Source organism: Hibiscus syriacus, unplaced genomic scaffold (assembly GCF_006381635.1).
Source record: "Hibiscus syriacus cultivar Baekdansim isolate YM2019G1 unplaced genomic scaffold, ASM638163v2 tig00110722_pilon, whole genome shotgun sequence".
NCBI classification, from domain to species: domain Eukaryota; kingdom Viridiplantae; phylum Streptophyta; class Magnoliopsida; order Malvales; family Malvaceae; genus Hibiscus; species Hibiscus syriacus.
Window position 1 is genome coordinate 209418 of NW_024062840.1, and position 21979 is coordinate 231396.

Genomic DNA, 21979 nt, shown 5'->3' on the forward strand with positions numbered 1-21979 from the left:
GCTAGACTTGTTACTCAATTCTATACTCAAGAAGAAGGCATAGACTATGATGAAACATACGCTCCCGTAGCTAGGATGGAAGCAATTAGAATGTTATTAGCATTTGCATGTTTTCATGAATTTAAATTATATCAAATGGATGTTAAAAGTGCATTTTTAAATAGTTTTATAAAGGAAGAAGTGTATGTGGAACAACCTCCTGATTTTGAAGATTTAGAATTTCCAAATCATGTTCTTAAATTGACAAAAGCGTTTTATGGTTTAAAACAAGCTCCTAGATCTTGGTATGAAAGATTGTCAAATTTTTTAATTGAAAAAGGTTTTTCAAAAGGGAAGATTGACACTATATTGTTTTTAAAGCATAAAGGTAAAGATTTATTAGTAGTTCAAATTTATGTTGATGATATAATATTTGGTTATACTAATGATGTTCTTTGCCAAGAATTTTCTAAGCTAATGCAAAGTGAATTTGAGATGAGTATGCTGGGGGAGCTCTCATTTTTCTTGGGACTCCAAATCAAGCAAAGAAAAGATGGCATCTTCATCAATCAAGCTATGTACGTCAAAGATATGCTCAAGAAGTTTGGACTGGAAAATGGGAAACCTCATGGCACTCCAATGAGCCAATCAACAAAGCTTGACATAGATGAAGGAGGTAAATGTGTGGATGTTAAATTATATATGTCAATGATTGGTTCTTTGCTTTATCTGACTGCAAGTAGACCGGACATTATGTTTAGTGTTTGCTAATGTGCTAGATTTCAATCATGCCCTAAGGAATCACATTTACTAGCTGTTAAGAGGATCTTTAGATACCTTAAGGACACTCCTAGTTTAGGACTTTGGTATCCTAGAGACTCTAGCTTTAGCTTGCATGCCTTCTCCGATGCGGATTATGGAGGATGCAAATTAGATAGGAAAAGCACCTTCGATACTTGCCAATTCCTTGGAAATATGTTGATTTCTTGGTTTTCAAAGAAACAAAATTATGTTGCATTATCTACCACTGAAGCGGAATACATTTCAGCCAGGAGTTATTGTGCACAAGTTTATTGTATGAAACAACAACTTTTTGATTATGGAATTGAAGTAGGTATCATTCCTATCAAGTGTGACAATACTAGTGTTATTTGTCTCACTAAAAATCCCATCCAACACTCTAGAACTAAGCATATTGAAATTAGACATCACTTTATTAGAGACCATGTCACTAAGGAAGATGTAGTTCTAGAATTTGTTGATACTTTGCACCAATTAGCGGATATCTTTACAAAACCTTTAAACAAGGAAATATTTTGGACACGTAGGAGAGAAATAGGTTTAACTGACCTATCTTCACTTAGTGTTTAAAATAGTTTTTAGCACTTTTAAGAATAAATGAAAAATGCTTATAATGATAATTTTTTATTGCATTCATTGCTATTAGTTAGGGAGAGTTTATGTTATTTGGTGAAAATTAATTTTATGTTCAAATGTTGTTTAAAAATTAATTTGATTGATTGAACATGATTAATTTTCAATATATGAGTTGCCAATACCACTAGAGCTAATTAATTTAGCATTTTAAGTGTTTAAAAGGGATTTTTAATATTTTTGTGCTTCATGCATCGATACACTTAACAGTGCATCGATGCATCCCTTTAAATGTGCATCGATTCATCATGTTGATGCACGCCTTGAATGTGTATCGATGCACAAGGCTATGCATCGATGCATCCATCGGGTTTTAAGTATTAAAACCCTATTTTCTCATTCTTTCAAATGTCTAAACCTCAAAACACCCCATCATTCATCCCTCTTTCACTAAAAAATCTCCTTTTGCTTAAAAGCAACGAAATATTATTGGAATCTTTGAGTTTTTCAACTCCAAATCGTGCAAAATAACATCACATTCCTCTCAAATCGAAATTTTCAAGGTAATATTTCAAAAACTCTATTTTATTAATTTTTGATCTTAGGACTAGTTTTAATTAGTTCTAGGACGAACATTATATCGGGCATTGATAGTTTGATGATTACAAACTAGTTTTACAACTAATTTCATTAAAAACTCACAAAATTTCAATGAATTTGTGAATTTTCGATATAAAGAAGAAGAAAAATTCGAAAATCTAAATTTAATTTCTAAATTTGATGTTTTTGATTTAATTATGTTGTTTTCATGAAAAACTATACATATTATTTACAAATATTATTTTCAAATAGTTTTTCAAAACCTTTCCCATTAGGATTTGGTTTAGAGAACCTTGAATTATTGAGGACTCAATTGAGTTTTGGATTGATTATTGTGCATACATGTGTTTCATATTGCAGGTTACATTCCTTTTTCCATTTCCTAAACCATGTCTAATCCCAAACGCCCTAGGACTTCTTCGAGTCATTCTCGTTCAAACCAACCTCCAAACCCCATTCCTCCTCCTCCTAATAGTCTTATAGGACTTTGTTTCAACATGCCTGAACGTCGTAGAGATGACCTGTACCATAGGTATATGGAGTCTTTCCAATCCTATAGAATTCGGGAAGAGCATATTCCTTCTCTTCAAGCTATGATTGACATTGATTTTGAATACCTCCCAATTCTTAAAACTTGGAAGTTTGATAAATTGTTTCATCTCAAACCTGTCGTTTTTCATCAGTTAGTCCGCATTTTATATTCTAATGCGGTGTGAAATGATACTCAATGTGGGACTATTGCTATTAGATCCTACGTCTTAGGCCAATATATTAATATTGACTCTAAGACTATAGCCTCACGTTTTGGGTTAGATGATGATGGGTCATATAATGAAAATGAAAATGTGAATTATCCTTATATTCAAAACGCTAGTGTTAGTACCCTTTGTTCTCATCACGATCGTTTTCTTCATTTGATAATCTCGTGGTGGTTTCGACCATCCGCTGGTAGGTACTCCACTCTTCGTGCTAGGGATTTATGGTGGATGTATTGTATTAAGAACGAAATCAAAAATAAATATTCCCCACATTATTTTTAGCCAACTAGTAGATATCATAAACATTGTTCCTTCAAAACATGCAGAAACATTAGTTTATGGATGTCTTCTTAGTAATCTCTTTATCAAACTTGGTCTAGACGTCTCTCTCGATAATCTCATTCCTCTCCAAAACCCAATCAATCTAACCTCGTTAAAGAAAGCTGAGTGGAAACATGACGAGGAAACCGGTCAATGGGTCTTTAGACCCGGAAAGCAAACTCTGGGAGCTAGTTCCTCACGAGCTGCTCCTATCTCCTCTCGTGCTCCTCCTCCTCCTACTGCTCCAGCTGCTGACGATGATCCTGAATTTCAACAGCTTATGCAAGACATCGACGATCACGTACCAGATGATGAGCCTTCTCCACAATAGGATCAAGTGCCTCTATACTTTCGTTCATTTTTGGACATTTGATCTACGGTATGCTTCCATCGAATCCCACTTGACTGCTACTCATGAAGCAGTAAATCAACGCTTAAACACTTTGGAAGCTCGACAGATGGAGTTTCAAAGGGAGATGCTTGCACGAATGGATGCTCTCTCTCTTGAGATGCAAGCCCGATTTCCTCCTCCGCCTCCCGATCCCTCTATGGTCGAGTAGACCTTGTTTTGTTTTGGATCATCTTTGAATTATTGTTAAAATATTTTGAATACTTTGAGGATTAGTGTTTTTATTTGGGTTGTTTGAATTTGTTTGGAGATATGATTTGGATGCTTTGTGGATTTCAAACTTAATATATATATATTAGTTTGGTTTGAATTTTCACTTTGAGCTTAATGTTTATTAATTTCATTTTTGCATCATTTACATATTAGACATATATGACCAATTGTGTCATTTCACATTTTATTATGAATATTGATTATGGAACTAATGGCTAATCTCTCTTTTGATTGTGATCTTAGCAGCTTAAGCTAAATATCAATTGGCTATGTTTTTCAATAACTTGTTTAAAACATTTTTGAGTCTTTTTGATTTAACAAAAAGGGGGAAAATGTTAAGTGTTTGAAATGTTTTTAAAGGGGAGAAGTGTTACAGTAAGGGGGAGTAATTTCAAAAATTGATTTCAAAATTTTAGAAAATCTTAAAATAACACAAGTGTTTTGTTATATCAAAAAGGGGGAGATTGTTGAAAATATTTTGATATTTCGATATAACAAACTAAGTTTAAATGAATTTTAAGATTTTACAAATGATTTTCTAAGTATATTCGATTCAATTAATCGAATATCAATTTATTACTCCAAGTATTTCAAGATCATTTTCAAGCCTTACTAAATGTGTAAAATTGTGTTTTATACTTAAACTATTTTTTAAACAAATTTCACAAAGTATTTTGAACCGAAATCAAGCCTAAAATCAATTTTTCAAAGAGATGCACCGATGCACCAATCCATGCATCGATGCACCAATTAATTTTTCAAACATCGAATGCATTTTATGCATTGATGCGCATACCATGCATCGATGCACTCTTAGTGCACTGATGCACGGAGAGTCCAACGGTCAAAATATTTGAATTTTACACTGATGCACCGATGCACCTAGGTTATGCATCGATGCACTAACGCTCCCATCCACTTTAATTAATTGTTTTCACACTTAAATTGCTCTATTGACTCCACTAATCATCCCCAACGTTCAGAATCATTTGAAGGTGTATTTAAACAAGCTTAGAAGCCATTGATCAAAAACAAGAAACAACAAGCAACTAGAATCAAGAGAGAATCAAAGAGAAATCATCAAACCTCAAGTTTGAGCATTTCAAGCCTATTTTCATTTAATATTCATTTTGCTTTCAAGAACACTACTTGTACTCAATTGTATTCATTCTTGAGTGTTCTTTTCTTTGTTCTAGAATCGTGCAAACAATCTACCTTGTGAGGATTTCATTGTAAGTTTGCGAATTTGTAATCTTCTCTTTGAGAAAGAGTGTTGTCAAGAATTGGGGTATATTCTTGAGGGAGTTGTAAGGTTATCTCTTTGGCCTCAAAAGAAAGAACAAATTAGTGAATTTGTTGGAAAATCCTTAGTGTGGATAGCTAAGGTAGTGGCCGTAGACTTTGGTTGAGAAAGTCGAACCACTCTAAATCGCTGTGCAAATCTTTTCAATTTTCTGTAAAAGCTTTCACTAAAATTTTAATTGCCAATTCACTCCCCTCTTGGCCGATTCCATCAATCGATTAACTCAACACCTTCTTATTCTCCTTCTCCTTCCTTTTTAACTCCTTATGTTGATCAAGAATAGACTTTATTGATTCTTTCACCCACTCCTCATCTGAAGACGAACTTGAATCCGAACCATCAATATCAGAGTGATCAGACCAAATATGATCTTCCAAAATTTGCTTAAAATATTCTTCCCATAAGTGCATGTTTTGTTTCTCCTATAACTCTATCAACTAGTCAACTCGAGATGATGAGTTCCAACGGCTCTTTTCCAAATCTAAACAACTGTAAATTTCAAACCGAAGGAACTCATCACCTCGAGGTGACAAATTCCACTGTATTTTTTTAAAATTAAATTCACATAATAATCTGGAAAAAATAATTTTTAATAGAACTCGTCGAGTTCCACAGGAAATATTAAAATATTGGGCATGAAATATAAAAATTATATCCCATGGAACTCGTCACCTCAAAGTGACAAGTTTCCCCTACATTGTAGAAAATGTCGTAAATTCCAAATTAATTTCTGGGGTACCCTATTGGGCCAAAAAAACCTATGTTATGCACTCCTTAATGAATACTTCTCAAATATTCAGGGGTAAACTATATTCTATAGTCTTTAATATTTGAGTAAGTTTCTCCTTTTATCACTAAAGTTTGAAACATTACATTACTATCACTAATGTAGTTGAACTGTAACAAAGTTTACTCCCTTATCTTTTCCCGTTAAATTAATGACATAACATGTTAATAAAATATTAATATCTTTTACCACCATTTGATTCCAAAAATCTTATAAAAAATGTTAATATAAGAATTTAATAATTTAATTTTAAATATATAGAATTTATTAAAATAAATCGTATGAGATAAAATTATCTCCATTGTAGTCGGAATATAATTTACGTGGTTATTTAATAATTCTATTTTGCAAATTACTTTTATTTTGAAATAATTATTATATTTCTGTATTCTTTAAAATATTAGGATTAATACGATTATAACAATAAATTTTTGTTTGCTTGTATATAATAATTTAAAATTTTTAAGTTAATATTCATTTACTAAGGTCTGATAACGTAATCTCCGTTTTTTCGGAGTGACTTATTAATTTCTAAACTAAATTGATATTCTTTTAAAAACTGCACCATAACATATCATAAATTAAATTAAACTTGAACTCGAAAAAAATTTCAAATTTAAAACAATGAGTAATCAATTAGCTACTAATTTTAGGTGTTGTGAGGGTGTTAATCTCACACGTAACTTACTCTCAAACTCAATTTTTTGATTTCACATACTCAAATTTATGTTGTTTTAGTATAATTAAAAGTTTTATTTAAATAACTCAATTTTAGGTGGTTCAACATCACCTTAAAAATAGTTGGTGACAACTCTTACTTTTACATCATTTTTAAAACTCTTTGGACTTAAGGACATTTCTAATAAGTAAATATGTGTCAAAATGGACTATTGGAATACAAACTGTCTAAACTATCTATTGGAGAATTACACCTTAACAATTGCAAAATGGAGCAACGACATACTAACACACTACTTCTTTAAACCTTTCCACACATTTTGTGGAATACACGTCCAAATTGTTAGTGTATATGACTTGGAGTAAGCTATTTGCTAAGATGGCTTCTCATGGTTTGTTTGTTAGAGTTAGTTAAGATTGTTGTAACTGTTGAAAATGTTAGAGCTTCTAGAATTGTTCTTATCAGTTGTATAAATGTAGTTCTCTTTGATTGAGAGAAATACAATCAATGAAATGAATGAAGTTCAGTAATCTTGCTTCTCACTTCTTCCTTGTTTCTTTAGTTTGTTCTTTCTTGTAATTGTTGATCACTATAGTGAAACTATAATATGGTATCATTTGCCAAGATCTAGAGTATCTTGATATCCGATGCTCGGTATTTCTTAAGTTTTTCTTTACGCGATGCATGAAAGCTTGGTCTTTCTCAATAGTTGCATTTGCTGGTTGTGAAGTACGCTGAAGGTAGTTGCAATTCTTGAAGTATTGTAAGTAGGTGGTAAGGTGTTTTGTACTCAGATTCTTGTTGATTTACTTGCTCGTTACTTCCCCTATGACCTCCTCTTCGGTTAGTTTGACAGTTCAGCATATTCCTAAGCATGACATTGTGAAATTATCTTAGAGCACTTATCTCTTGTGGAAACATCAAGTAATGTTGATTATTGATGGATATGGATTGTTGAAATATGTGTCTAATGATGCTTCTGCTCCTAGTGAGTCTGTTATGAATGAATCACGATAAGAGATGAAGAAGTGTTTCCTTATTCTGAGGGAAAGACAGTTGGTAGAAATCATGGTGAAATTGGTTCCTCAGTCAATGTTTTACCTATAATACAATCAACTGGAGGTTCAAGTTAGACTCTTAGAGTAGCACCAAATTCATCCCGTGACTATGGGTAGAATCCTGGCACATGTCTGCCTGATTCATCACAAGCAGTTGTCGCTGTAGAGGACAATGTATATGCATGTAATGATTTAATAGCACATGCTGAGGAAGCTGATCCAGGAGATCATGAGTCTCATGCATCAACTAACTTAAGTGGTAATACTGTTGGAAATGAGTTAGGGTTCTGTGAAGAATCACAACCTGCTGAAGAACAATGTGATGTAGAACAATGCAACGTTCATCCTATGGTAACTCGAAGTAAGAATGGAATTCTAAAATAAAAAGTTTTTCAAGTGGCTTGCTCAGATAAAGAACCGAGGACGATTCGAGAAGCCATGAGAAGTTCGGAGTGGAAAGCTGTAACTCAAGCCAAATACAATTCACTAGTGAAAAACGAAACGTAGACACTTGTTTCTCTCCCAAGTGGTAGAAAACCAGTAAGTTGTAAGTGGATTTTTAAAGTCAAAAGGAATGTTGATGGTTCTATAGCAAGGCACAAAGCTTGACTTGTGGCCAAGGGGTTTCTGTAGCAGCTAGGAATTGATTATCATGAAGTCTTTAATCATGTGGTTAAACCAGTAACTGTGTGTGTTGTTTTGTCTCTTGCATTATCGAAGGGGTGGTCATTAAGGCAAGTTGATGTCAACAACGTGTTCTTGAATGGAGTCTTAGCTGGGGAGGTATATATGATGCAACCGCCATGCTATGAGCAGGGTGATGGAAGCTTGGTCTGTAAACTCAATAAAGCCATTTATGGGTTGAAGCATACCCCTCGAGCGTGGTTTGATAAGTTCAAGGAGTATTTGATGGATCAAAGGTTTGTATTGTCAGGGTTAGATGCCTCGCTTTTTGTTAGGGAAGCTGCTGGCAATATTATATATTTTCTCGTATATGTAGATGACATCATTGTGACTGAAGCTGTGAAAAAGAAGTTCAGGGTATGATTAACAAACTTAATAGTCAGTTTACCTTAAAGGATCTGGGGTGTTTGAATTTTTTTTAGGAATTGAGGTGTGTCGAACAGGTGATTAAATTATCCCGAGTCAGCAAAAGTACATATGTGATCTCTTGTGCAAGAGTGGTCTGGAAGATGATAAAGGACTTCCCACGCCTATGGCTACTAGTTGCAAGTTGATTGTTGACATTGGGACACCGATTAAGGATGCTACTCAATATCGAAGTATTGCTGGTGCGTTGCAGTACGTTGTTATCACATGTCCAAATATTGCCTTTACAGTGAATAGGGTGTTCCAATTTATGCAGTCTCCATGTGATATTCATATTCAGGCACTTAAGCGCATATTGAGATACTTACAGGACACTATCGATTTTGGTATTCAATTTTCAGTATCGTCTCACTTATCCTTGACAGGGTTTGCTGATGCAAACTGGGGATCGGATGCAGATAACAAATGGTCGACCTTGGGTTACTGCATTTACTTTGCTGGGAATTTAGTTTCCTGAGGCTCTCGTAAACAGCAGGTGGTTGCTCGCTCTACTGCAGAGACTGAGTATCGGAGTGTTGTGTGTGCTGCTGCTGAGATGGCATGGCTTGAGTCACTTTTAAGTGAACTACGTGTGACTGTTCATGGCAAATCTATCTTGTGGTGTGATAACTCTAGTGCTGTTGTAGTCTGTACGAATCCAATCCTTCATTCCAAGTTTAAACATGTTGAGCTTGATCTGTTCTTTGTTAGGGAGATGGTGGATGCTGGAAAACTCTCTGTTCAGAAAGTTCATGCTTTTGAGCAAGTTGATGATGTTCTAACTAAGCCATTGTCTGCTCCTATGTTTCTTAAACATAGACAACGGTTGCTTGTGTCTCAAATTCCAAACAAATTTTTGGTTTCGAGGGTTGAGGAATAAAAAAGCTTAAGCAAGGTGGAGTCTGCAGTAGGGGGAGTGTTGGTGCATGGTTTTGCATACACTTTGTTTTCACGTGAAGTTGGTGTTCTTAAACAAGGTGGAGTCTACAGTAGGGGGAGTGTTGATGCATGGTGTTGTATGTACCTCGGTTTCGCGTGAAGTTGGTGTTCTTAAACAAGGAGGTGTTTGCAGTAGGGGGAATGTTAGTGTATATGACCTGGAGTAAGCTATTTGCTTAGTTGGCTACTCATGGTTAGTTTGTTAGAGTTAGTTAAGATTGTTGTAAACTGTTGAAACTGTTAGAACTTCTAGAATTGCTCTTATCAGTTGTATAAATGTAGCTCTCTTTAATTGACAGAAATATAATCAATGAAATGAATGAAGTTCAGTAATCTTGCTTCTCACTTCTTCCTTATTTCTTTAGTTTGTTCTTTCTTGTAACTGTTGATCATTATAGTGAAATTATAACACAAATTATGTAATGAACTTTTAAAAATGATATATGATATCTATCTTCTATATCGATTTTCATTCTGAAATCTAATTTATTTTCATGGGCTAATCTTGAATCTTTAATTTTATACCACCATATTCATTACAAAAAAATCATGTATTATCTTCATAATATCATATATATTTATAAAAAATGAATAACAAAAAAACAATTAAAAATATTACATTGTAACAAGATGAAACTCAACCAAATATCAAGTAATTAGTGTAAAATACAAAAAATGATACCACATCCACAAATGTAATAGGATCAGACAACCACTGGCATTCGCTATACGAGCGCTTTTCACTATCGTTGCCCTGTAATAAAAAAATTTGTGGATCCTCAACTGTATTGACAGGTATTCATAAAATCCCTCAACAACGGAAGATACTGCATGTATATCATATTACCAGATTTATCTAGCATTTCTTCCAATCAATTAGAGAATATATACTCAATCTGCGTATGCGATATCGTCATAGGTTGATTCTTGAGTGACTTGAAACTCCCGCTCCAACCATGTAATTTTGACTAGCAACCCATTTATATTGCTTTTTGAAGGCACCTTCCCTAAGTATGCTTTCTAATTTTTTTTCTATGTTGTAGATGTTGTGCCCCATCACTAACATACCATTTATTAGGACATCCAGTTGTATAGTCACATCTTCGAGAGTTATTTTAACTTTTCCACATAAAAAATGAAATTTATGGATTTCGAATCTTCAATATTCAATCAACTCCAAAATTAGAACAAGAATCAAATTATAAACACACAAAAATGTGGCATTATAAAAACTAGTTTGTTTCAAATAGGGAATTTCAATTGATTTTGCTCCACATTATTCATTTCTCGATGGTGGAGGGATCGTTCACCTTTGTGCATCTAAATTTTTTTAAAAAATCTTAAATTATACAAATAACATAATATAATTTAAATAAAACAAATTAAAATATATATAATTTTGATTGAATAAGATTAAATATAATTATAATCTATACGTAATATTTCTTCTATTCACATCATATTAGAAGTCTATAAAACAACATTATAATATCAAAAATTTATTTAAATAGTATAATATAAATGAAACCATTTTTTCAAAACAAAAATTTAATAAAAAAACAACCCATAATAATATAAATAATTTTAAAAATTTAAACTAACTTCAACGATTCTCATAAATTACTTCAATCTCAAATGCTTTCCCTTACAATTCTTTCTTTCTCTAAGAACACAATAAAATTGTTAGGATTTTTTAGGCTCTAATGAACAATAAAAAATATTACCAAGAGGGGGTGAATTAACTTTTTGAAAAATTAAGAATTGAGGAGAAAAATAAGAAAAGATTCGCACACATGATTTATAGTGGTTCAACTTTTAAACCAAATTTACATCCACTACCTTAGCTCCACACTAAGGATTTCTAACAAATTCACTAATTTGTTCTTTCTTTTTTTAGGCTCTAGAGTAACCTTCACAAATTCTCTAATTTTTCAATGTCTAAACTAGATCCCATCCCCTTTTAGAAAATGAAATGCAAACAAGAAAACCTCTAAAGGTATGTTTTTACAAAATTAGGCTCACAAAAACATACTATGTATAAGAAAAAAGAAAGAATAAAGAGTGAAAGAGTTTTTCTCTTGATCTTGATTGCTTGGATAGGTGTTGTAACATTCTTCATGTGTCATATACTTATTTTTATATGTTCGAATAAGTTTGAAGTCGTTTATAACCATTGGAGATTAATTTTCTGTAAAATAAAACTGTCTAAAACAAGGAGTATCAGTACTCAGTCTAGGAGTATCGGTACTTCCTTTATAATATTTAAATAAACTAGTTGTTAAAGATTGTTGAGCTTACCATTATCGATATTAGGATTTCATGGTATTGATACTACTGTGTAAAGTAGTATCAGTATTCTTTGAGTATCAATACCATTTTTTCTTACTAGAATTTGAACACTTTGGTAAACAACATGTAGTATCGGTACTACCAAAGAAGTACCGACACTTCTATTCATTTACCCGGTTCACTAGATGAACCCGATTCTCTAAGTCATTTGTAATCCCAACCAATAAGATCTATTCACTTCAATTTTTTTCCAAGGCGAATCTTCACTTTTTTTCTACATATAAATAAAGAGTGTATATTTATTTAAAAATTACTTTAAAATGGATAAATTTTATTAGTTTGAACCACGAATAACATAGTGAACCGAATCCATCTTATAATTTCTCCTTTACAAGAGATGTTGCAAAAGAGCCCCACTATCAAGCTATCAGTTATGCTCCAAGAAACCATAGAAGCATGTGAATCTACACTCAAAACCATAGAGATCATACTTGTTAAAAACTATAGTTTCATTTTTAAAATTAAACTAAAAATTACTTTTAAATCTTAGAAAATACTTTTGAATTGATTTTTTTCAATAATAAAAATAATTATAAAATTAATGCAACTTTCCATTTTTAATTATATAGCTAGGAAATATCCTAAGTTATATCAATACACACATTTAATTATATTTCAGATATTTTTTAAACGTTGTTTTATATACTAGCTTATCGATACAAAGAATTTACTATGTTTTCTAATTATATTTAGGTACAAATAAGTTTTGAATAATTTAAATAAAATACTTTATATAAGTGCTGGTAATATAATTATATGTTACACGTATATATTATGTACAATTTATATTTTAATTTTTAATAATTTGTCATATATAATTTTATAGTTTATGATATTGTTTTTTTTTTAAATTTATTAGTGTTTTTAATATTGTAATATATAAATTTTAATTTTTTAGTAATTAATTTTTTTATCTTTAGTATTTTATATTTAATTTTTAAATATATAAATATTTTAAATTTGAAATAATTTTATTTTTCACAAAAAATTAAATAAGTTATTGATTTTTTTAAAAAATATTTTGAACATTGAATTCGATTAAAAAATTAATTTAACTCATATATCACTTCATCAACAACCGTAAAATGTTACATCAACATAATAAACTGTCACGTCAGTAACTTAGCGATCAACGATAAAAATCATTAATCAGAGGACTACATTAATTTTTTTGAATTTAAAAGTTAATAAATGAATAAATTATTTGAGGACCATGTCAATATTTTTTAAAAAAACATGAGAATCTCAAACACTATTAAAACAAAAATAAAAGTGTACTTTCACTTTCTACCTAATTTTTTCACCTCAAAAGTTTAAAACTATATTTTAATTAATAAAAGTTAAAAATATTAATTTGGATGAAAAAATATTTTTAATGTGATTTTAGTGTCACAAAATAAATGTTTTACTTAAATACTTTTAAGATTACAATAGTGCGGGAACGCAGCCTGCGTCTATACATTGATTACTCACTATTCATCTCCATCTTCTGCACATCCCTCAGAACAGTGGTAAATAGTCTAGATCCTACACTATATATAAGGATTCCATTTCCTATGCCTTACCTCTGATAAAGTAAATTCACAGACTCTAAGTCTCTAACAGTCTGTGGAAAAGCCTGTTTCCTTTCCCCCCTTTGTTTTTAAATAACTTTATAGTCTATTACTACAAGGCAAAGGGCACCACTCTTTCGCCCCTTCTCTCTCTATAAATAGAAATTGTAGGCTGCACGATTGGTATCACAAAAGTCTCACAATAGTTTAAAAAACCCTCAAAGCTCAACAAGAGTTTTCAACACAACTAAATTTCACATGTTTTGGTCCATGGCCGGAGGCGGTTCTTATTGGGTGGCTGTTTTGGTCGGTTTTTTCGTGCTTGTGGTGTTGAACCATTTCTTGCCTTTGCTCTTCAAGGCTGGGATCGTCCCCAAGGGTGCTTTTGGATGGCCTTTACTGGGTGAAACACTTGGTTTCTTGAAGCCTCACTCTTCTAACTCTGTGGGGGCATTTCTTCAAGATCATTGTTCTAGGTAAGTACATACATACATATATTTAATAGTATGTTTTTGTTTATGTATATGCATATGTATATACATGCATGTATATGGTGATGTAAATATAAATGAGAATTGTTAAAGGAATTGCAGATATGGGAAAGTGTTCAAATCTCACTTGTTCTTCAGTCCCACAGTGGTATCATGTGACCCGGAGTTGAACTATTTCATACTTCAAAACGAAGGAAAGCTGTTCGAGTGCAGTTATCCGAAGCCAATCCATGGCATCCTGGACAAAGTTTCAATGCTTGTGGCAGTGGGAGACACTCACAGGAGGCTCAGAAAAGCAGCACTGTCTCTAGTCACCATCACCAAATCAAAGCCTGAGTTTATCAATGACATTGAAAGGATATCCCTGCAAATACTGGACTCATGGAGAAATAAACCCAAAGTCATCTTCTGTGAAGAGGCTAGAAAGGTACTACTTTTGTTCAATTTTTAATATGATAATGTAATTCTAATGTAAAGTTTCTTACTCTGTTTTAGTTTTTTTGTCAACTTTTGGTTTCATATAGTTCACATTCAATGTAATAGTAAAGCAAGTGTTAGGGTTGACACCACAGGAGCCAGAGACTTCAAAAATTCTGCAAGATTTTCTCACTTTCATGAAAGGGCTTATTTCTCTCCCTCTTTATATTCCTGGAACCCCATATGCAAGAGCTGTTAAGGTACTCAAAAAAGAAAGGTTTTTTTTTAACTTTGTCCAATAATTAATGTTTTTTTTTCTGTTGCAAAAAGAAGGCATGTGATGATCAACTTTACCTTTGACTATCTTTACAGGCTAGAAGCAGAATATCTTCTACTGTCAAAGCAATTATAGAGAAAAGAAGAAGAAGCAGAAGAAATAATGATGATGGGAATTCTAAGAAAAGTAGTGATTTCCTTGAAATCCTTTTATCTGTTGATACCTTTTCCGAAGATGAAAAAGTGAGTTTTGTTTTGGATTCTTTATTGGGTGGCTATGAAACTACTTCCCTTTTGATGTCCATGGTGGTTCATTTCTTAAGCCACACCCCAGCTGCATTACAACAGTTAAAGGTAACCCCACCCTTAATTAGCCGTATTTTCCATTCTGTTGCGTTTATTGAGATTGCGGTAATGCAATAACAGTTTCGGGCAGCACCCTTACTGCCATATAGCAGTGAACCGCTACATGTTAATTTCATGCAGATCTTCTATTAAATTTATCTTTTTTAACTAAAATACAGCAAGAGCATCATAACATTAGGAGCATGAAGCAGAAACATGATCATTTGGACTGGGAGGACTATAAGAAAATGAATTTCACTCAAAAGGTAAGTATTTTTTTCTTTTTCATACATACACACACACACACACACACACACACATACATATATACACATACACCCCTTTTGTAGCATGTTTGCAATAATGATGTGATTTTATAAATTTCTTTTTCCCTCTATGCATGCTTGTAGGTCATCAATGAAGCTCTGAGATATGGCAACATTGTCAAATTCGTTCACCGAAAGGCTCTCAAGGATGTCAAATATAAAGTTTTATTTAATTTTTCTTCTCGAATATAATAATGTTATACATAAGTTCTACAATAACTACGTTATTGATTATGTTTGTAATATAATCATGCAGTGCATGAACTTTTGGACATTAGTTTATATACTTTATTAACTGTATTAAATATAACCTAAAGTTTTCGTTTTGAGTATTCAGGTTACCTCATTCCATCAGGATGGAAGGTCCTAACTGTTTTCACTGCTGTTCATTTAGACCCATCTCTCCATGCAAATGCTCTCCAGTTCCATCCATGGCGATGGAAGGTAATTTTGCTCATCTTCTAGGACTTATGTCCTACAATAGGGCATCAGTGTCCCAAACTTTCACTCAACTTATCCTCTACTTTTTATCTTGGGTCAAAATGTGAAAGTGATCATTGATAATCATTCCTCTAAAATAGAATACCAATAATGATGATGATAATGATATGTTTTAAATAAAAAAATAATATAAATATATTTTATTTCTAATTTTAAATGAAGTTCTGGTTCAGAAACTGGGGCCATCCCTTGGAAACTTTGTTCTGTTTGTAACATTATTTTGTTGAAATTGTGGGGAGGGGGACCTTATAAATTTGTAGGACAAAGTAATGACTTGTCATCTCAAATTGGGAGCTATGCACCATTTTTTGTTAGATCAAAATGACCCTTCACTGTACCATATGACCATGAAGGATTTTGGTACATTGGACCTAACATATCTTACAATGGGTTCAAGTCAGCTTCTCTAGGTTGACCAAACTTGTTGATTTGGACCTTCATATCCATCTAAATGTAAATAAAGATGTATATTTATTGCATTATGAATCTGAGCTTAACTCGGTTCATGTATTCGTTTTCATAATAACTAGCGAGTTTGAATGTCAACATTTATGATCATCCTCCGTCCGGTGTCTTGTATACCGGTAAAAAGGTTGATTGGTTGTTTTTCACGTTTGATGCAGAGTCAGGATCCCACATGCAAGAAATTTACACCCTTTGGAGGTGGGTCAAGATGCTGTCCTGGATCTGACCTAGCCAAGGTGGAGGTTGCTTTCTTCCTCCACCACCTAGTCCAAAACTTCAGGTGATTTTTTTACATAACCAGTAAATAAAATCAAACATTACTGCTAATTTTTCATTTCAACTTTCAGATAAAAGAGGGTAAAAAAACAAAGAATCCCAATTCACAATTGTGATTTAGTATCAACTTATGTATTTACATGGAGGGTGTGGTCCAAAATTTGTAGGTGGAAAACAGATGATGAGGATCAACCTATAGCTTATCCGTATGTTGAATTTCAAAGGGGATTGGTTCTGAATATCGATCCGTGTTCGGAAACTACCATGTAGGGTCGAGAATGAAGGCTGAGGAATCACACTGTTTTATGTTTTTAATCCTTCACTCTTTTAAACTGCTGTTATTTTTATGGGGCAAAAGGGCTGCTGCTATCATTCAAAGCCTTTGAATGCCTGGTAAATTTTATATAAAGTTGTACCATATGTTATATATGTAGTGGTTTTCATCACTTTGCCAACTTTTTCATATATATATATATATATATATAGTAATCAAATTATCCTAAAACTCTTTATTTGTTTTCCTTTATTGTTTAATCAAAGTATCCTTTAGACTGCCTTCACTGCTATAACACTCCTTACATAGTGTACATTGTCAGACCATATCAGCTCTCCGAATACGTACTCCTTAACTGCACGAGCATTCTTAACCTTGAGGGTAACACTGAATGTCTTTTCTTCACCGACCTTTTCGAACTTCAATTTGCGGGGCTTAACATAAACCGAAATTCCTGTCGGTCGCCGCACTTGAGCTTTGTAAATACCTGGTGAACCGACGTTCTTAACGGTCCTAGTTACTGTAATGGATCCAACTAGGTTAGGGACAGTGATTGAAGGGTAGTTGAAGCTGGCGAGGTCGATTGGCTTCGGGCACTTGTAGGGATTGTCTGAGAACAGTGAAATTAGCGTTTCATTGTACCCCAAAGTGCAAAGGAAGTTTAGGTAATCAGTGGTGGCTAACTCATAAACAAGTCCTGGATCCATAGCAAGGTTCGGCTGTACATGTCCGGCACCGTAGCTGAACGGTCCTGCTTTGATATTCGATGCATTCAGAATTGGCTCATTCAGATTATCCAATGTGGTTGCTGCATCCAAAAATGGTGGGGATTGTTAAGCAAGTTTGAAGAGCTCGAAACCAAATGTTTCTGGCTTTATAAACAAGTTTCTCACCAGTGGTCATAATAGCTGATTTGATTGCTGCAGGGCTCCAATTCGGATAAAGGGTTTTAAGAAGGCCAACAATGCCTGAAACATGAGGGCATGACATTGAAGTGCCTGATATAGAGTTAAATCGAACTCGGCGCTTGTCCAAATCTAAATTTGTTGGCCCTGCTGCTTCTGTAAATGCGGCTATAACACTCACTCCCGGTGCGGTGATATCAGGCTGAATACGGGATACTAAAAGTTAGCCAAAGAAATGGAAAATTCTTTCACCTAACTGAAGGAAAATACCTTGAGGATCTCGGGTGTGATCGTGTTCGGTCCCTTTGATGAAAATGCTGCCATGGAAGGGGCTGGCTTTGTGCCGATTCGAGTGGTTACCGGTGTAATATAAGCAATGGGATTTCTGTTCCAGATATGCATAAAGTTAACTGAGACGCCAAGGTGAAAATTAACATATATTTACTAGTTCTCAGACTCACTTTGTCGAATTTATGTAAGCGAAAACCAAGAGACCATCAGTGTAATTGATGTGTGAAGCAGGGAGGACATGAGCATCTGCTATAATTTCGTTGTCCGAGAGAATATCATTAGCAAGGACCATGCCCACAGCACCAGCCAGAGCTGCTTGCTGACCCTTGTCAACTCTCGCATTTTGCCCTCGAAGACATACCAACACCTTTCCAGTTGCCTTCTCGGGATCGATGGCTCCTGCCTGGCATAACAATCTGCAAGGTTCTATAAATCAGCATGCGTTTGCAGGACGTTGTGAGGATGGAACTACATACACCACTACTGAAATGTATTTCGATCCTTACGCAGTTTCGACTGATGCATTAGCCAACTTAGCATCGGCTGCACTTACGAGTGGGAAGAGCTTCTGGTGTGGCAACACTTTCTGTGATAAACTTTGTCCCTTCAGAAAGGAAATCAAGTAATTTGATAAGTCCCAGTTAACAATATATGTATCACACACGCTATTAAGCAACTAATTAAACAATTGTGCATCATATGGGGAAGTAGGTACACCTTGTAGCGCATATTGTTACCGAGGACAACATAACTAGGAAACTCCCTATCCATGGTGCTGGCTCCAACTGTGATCTGCCATGGAGCGAGGTTCGAGACAGTACCATCAGCAGGTCCTGAATTCCCTCCTGAGCAGACCACAACAATGCCGTGTTTGATGGCATGAAAAGATCCAATCGCGGTGCTGTCGTTGAAAAAGTCAACCGGATCTCCTCCCAGCGACACAGACACCACGTCGACACCGTCATGAATGGCCATATCGAAAGCTGCCAGTATATCTGCATCGAGGCATTCTTCTCCTTCAACCGGTGGCCAGCACACCTTGTATGCCGCTACTCTAGCTCTAGGTGACCCTCCTTTCGCCGTCCCATTACCGAAGCTGAAAACACTTGCCTTGGCTACCAAGTTACCCCCAGCGGTCGATAAAGTATGGGTTCCATGACCATCGTTGTCTCGTGGTGTGTCGAAGGAAGAGTTGAGCTTGGCACCTACAACGGCTGCATAACCTTTGTTGAAGTACCTTCCTCCAATTAGCTTCCTTTCAACATGAACAAAGCTTGGTTTTTCAGGTAAGTTCTGATATGAAACTCAAACGAATAAAGCTTGTTTTCAGGCACTGGTCCTGCCCCACCATGAAAAATAAAAAAAGAGTCTATATCCTCAAAATGACCAACACAAGGATGAAGATGACCATGAAAAAGGCTGACCTATTGCAGTGAAAACGAGGGTCATTGTCATTTTGGCAAATGCCTTTCCACTTCGATGGAATTGGTCCATAGCCATCATCGCTGAAGCTTTTGGATTCAGGCCAGACACCTACCATAATCCCATTCACCATGCGTTACGCTTACAAAGTCACAGTCACTGAATAGATTCAGGAGTTAATTGAGACATTTATTTTCTTTGTATTTTTTATTAGTAATTTATTTTTCCGTTCTAAAGTTTTATAATTTCTCTCTCAGCTTTAATTTTTATGTCTGCCATTGATCACAGTCAAAATCCTTGATGTTATCGGATATGGTTGAAAAGTCATTTGCCACTGTTGTTGCAGTGCTTTTCAATCCCTGTTATCCGTTGATGTTATCGGATATGGTTGAAAAGTCATTTGCCACTGTTGTTGCAGTGCTTTTCAATCCCTGTTATCCGAGAATTATTTCATGGTGTTTGACTCACTACATCATCTATGATGTAATGAATTAGAGTCATAAATTCTAAAATAACTTTTAAATTACTGTTTATTCTTCATTTATAAATAGAAAAGAGACAGATTTATTTTGAAAAAAAATGATATAAAAAATTATTATTATCTAATAATTTTTCCTCTTATTCACATGGTTTCCAATTTCAATTTTCCTCCATAGTAGCTCTCCTCGAATATACCACTTACCTTATAAGAGCAGCTTGCAAAATTAAATTCAAAGCCTCAATTTTATCTAGATTATGAATAAATTCAGATTGAACGAAATTTATATTAATTTAAAACATTAAAATTATATTATATTATTTTACTTATTTAAAATTTTATATTTATATTTATTCGTTAATATTTACATACATGGATGAACTGAGAGAGCAACTGGAGGCCAATGGTGGAGATAGGATAGAACTGTATCTACATTGAAATTTGAATTTATTTATATTAATTGTATATTTTACTTATAATGTTCACCCTAAAATTTTATATATGTCTACAAAAAATATATGGATCTGTCAATATGGACAGCGATAGTCGTCCTATAAGAAATTGTAAATTATATATATATTTGGTTGCCCTCTAGTTCTATGGGTTTGCCTTGACTAATATAGACCGACCAGATCACACACCTGATTTTGGTGGGTGAGTCTCGTAGCGAAGCTTTTTTGTATACACAAGGAGTCAAACTTAAGACTTTGCTTAAATGATATTAAACTATTTACTATTTAAACAAACCCATTGATTAAATTTTATATATTTCAGATTTTCCCTTTACATTCTTTGTTGATAACATACTTCCCTCTCTAAAACTTTATTAGTTTATCAAGATATGCTAGCTTTTTTATATTAAATTTTTTATCTTTTATAGTCAATGATATGTTATAAAGAGATTCGTTCACAATATTTGCATTTCATGGACACATCAATGCATTAAATATGAAGATTTGTTCAAACTTGGCTAACATTTTTTAGAAAATAAAAATATTTTCCCATTGCGTGTTTGAAGTCAATTTGAGTGATATGGGGACATAAATGGAAAAAAATGACAAAAACTGAATTGTCCATCACACTCTATACTCCATAGTCAGCATGGAAAGTAAGAAATGTTTAGGCATACTAGGGAACCTGAAAGCAACTCACCGGTGTCAAGGTTTCCGATGATCGTATCTTTGCCGTATCTGGCCTTTTTCCATATCGAGTTCGACGGAACGACGCCGTCCTGCTCGACTCTGAGGAATTCCCATGATCGAGTCGTGTGTAGTTTCCTTCCCTTGTTCATGAAAACTGAAACTACCTCGGGATGCCCTGCATTGGATAACATTAGTTCCGCTCTGTTAAATTTAATCTGTTGTTGAGAAAATCGAATTCGAAAAAGGGGTCTCACTTGCAATCTGGAAGGCTACTTCATCGTCTAAATTCGCAGCGAAACCATTGATGTGTCTGGTATAGGAGTAAAAGATTGCCTCGCGTGCATCATCCCGGCTGTTGGAAGAACAAATTCGACAACTTCAAATACGAGCTTTGCTTAATTCCAATACTTCATTCAACAAACAGATGAGAAAAAATCTGAAAAAAAAAATGCTCTAAACCTTCCCAAGAACGATCCAAGGAAGTCGTAGTGGGTCTCCGTCACGGCTTCGAGATCGACCGATGAAGGTTGGAGCCCGTGCGAGTGTCCTCCCAGGTATACCACATATGACTACACGACAGACATGAACATTTCAAAGAAGAATGCTCTGTTTACATTATTTCTCTTTCAAAGGAGATTGAAATGGTTACCCTTTTAGCTGCAAATCCAGGTGACTGCAAAAGAGAGAAAACCATGGAAGAAATCAAACATAAAGTTGCAATTGAAGGCCTCATTGCTTTGCTTAGAAGGTTAAAAACTTGTTCAGTTTCTTTATATAGTGATATGGAGAAGATCTTGTATCCCATCTGTTGGCTGACAGAGAATAATTGTCCAATTATTAACTGACAAACATCATTTTTTTAACAAAATTATGTCTTTGAACACTGATGGAAATTGGAAAGGATGACGATGGATTTTGTGGGGGAAGAAGAATGGAACTATTTGGGTCAACTGGCAGTC

At 34.1% G+C, this 21979-nt stretch overlaps 2 protein-coding genes across 2 annotated transcripts; one reads left to right on the forward strand and one right to left on the reverse strand.

Moving 5' to 3' along the window:
- Positions 1-13664: 13664 nt before the first annotated feature.
- On the forward strand, positions 13665-17019 carry LOC120139083 (cytochrome P450 724B1-like). Its single transcript, XM_039154423.1, has 9 exons — positions 13665-13887; positions 14005-14329; positions 14427-14579; positions 14692-14949; positions 15120-15206; positions 15351-15429; positions 15604-15710; positions 16391-16512; positions 16676-17019. Exons 1-9 carry the CDS (start codon positions 13670-13672, stop codon positions 16776-16778), a joined length of 1452 nt encoding a protein of 483 aa, XP_039010354.1. The 5' UTR covers positions 13665-13669; the 3' UTR covers positions 16779-17019.
- A 33-nt stretch (positions 17020-17052) lies between these two features.
- On the reverse strand, positions 17053-21611 carry LOC120139082 (subtilisin-like protease SBT5.3). Its single transcript, XM_039154421.1, has 10 exons — positions 21480-21611; positions 21275-21372; positions 21031-21195; positions 19403-19511; positions 18696-19233; positions 18485-18582; positions 18149-18394; positions 17958-18072; positions 17676-17889; positions 17053-17590 (listed from the first exon to the last, which is right to left on the reverse strand). Exons 3-10 carry the CDS (start codon positions 21167-21169, stop codon positions 17055-17057), a joined length of 1995 nt encoding a protein of 664 aa, XP_039010352.1. The 5' UTR covers positions 21170-21195; positions 21275-21372; positions 21480-21611; the 3' UTR covers positions 17053-17054.
- Positions 21612-21979: the final 368 nt, after the last annotated feature.

Excerpts from the sequence above, each read along its gene's own strand:
- LOC120139083 (XM_039154423.1), top strand. The coding sequence starts at position 13,670 with ATGTTTTGGTCCATGGCCGGAGGCGGTTCTTATTGGGTGGCTGTTTTG. Across the intron at positions 14,330-14,426 it reads TCTGTGAAGAGGCTAGAAAG|TTCACATTCAATGTAATAGT; the intron begins GTACTACTTTTG and ends GGTTTCATATAG. Across the intron at positions 15,430-15,603 it reads CAAGGATGTCAAATATAAAG|GTTACCTCATTCCATCAGGA; the intron begins TTTTATTTAATT and ends TTGAGTATTCAG.
- LOC120139082 (XM_039154421.1), bottom strand. The coding sequence starts at position 21,169 with ATGAACAAGGGAAGGAAACTACACACGACTCGATCATGGGAATTCCTC. Across the intron at positions 19,234-19,402 it reads CCTCGTTTTCACTGCAATAG|GAAGCTAATTGGAGGAAGGT; the intron begins GTCAGCCTTTTT and ends TCATGTTGAAAG. Across the intron at positions 17,591-17,675 it reads ATCAGCTATTATGACCACTG|CAACCACATTGGATAATCTG; the intron begins GTGAGAAACTTG and ends TTTTGGATGCAG.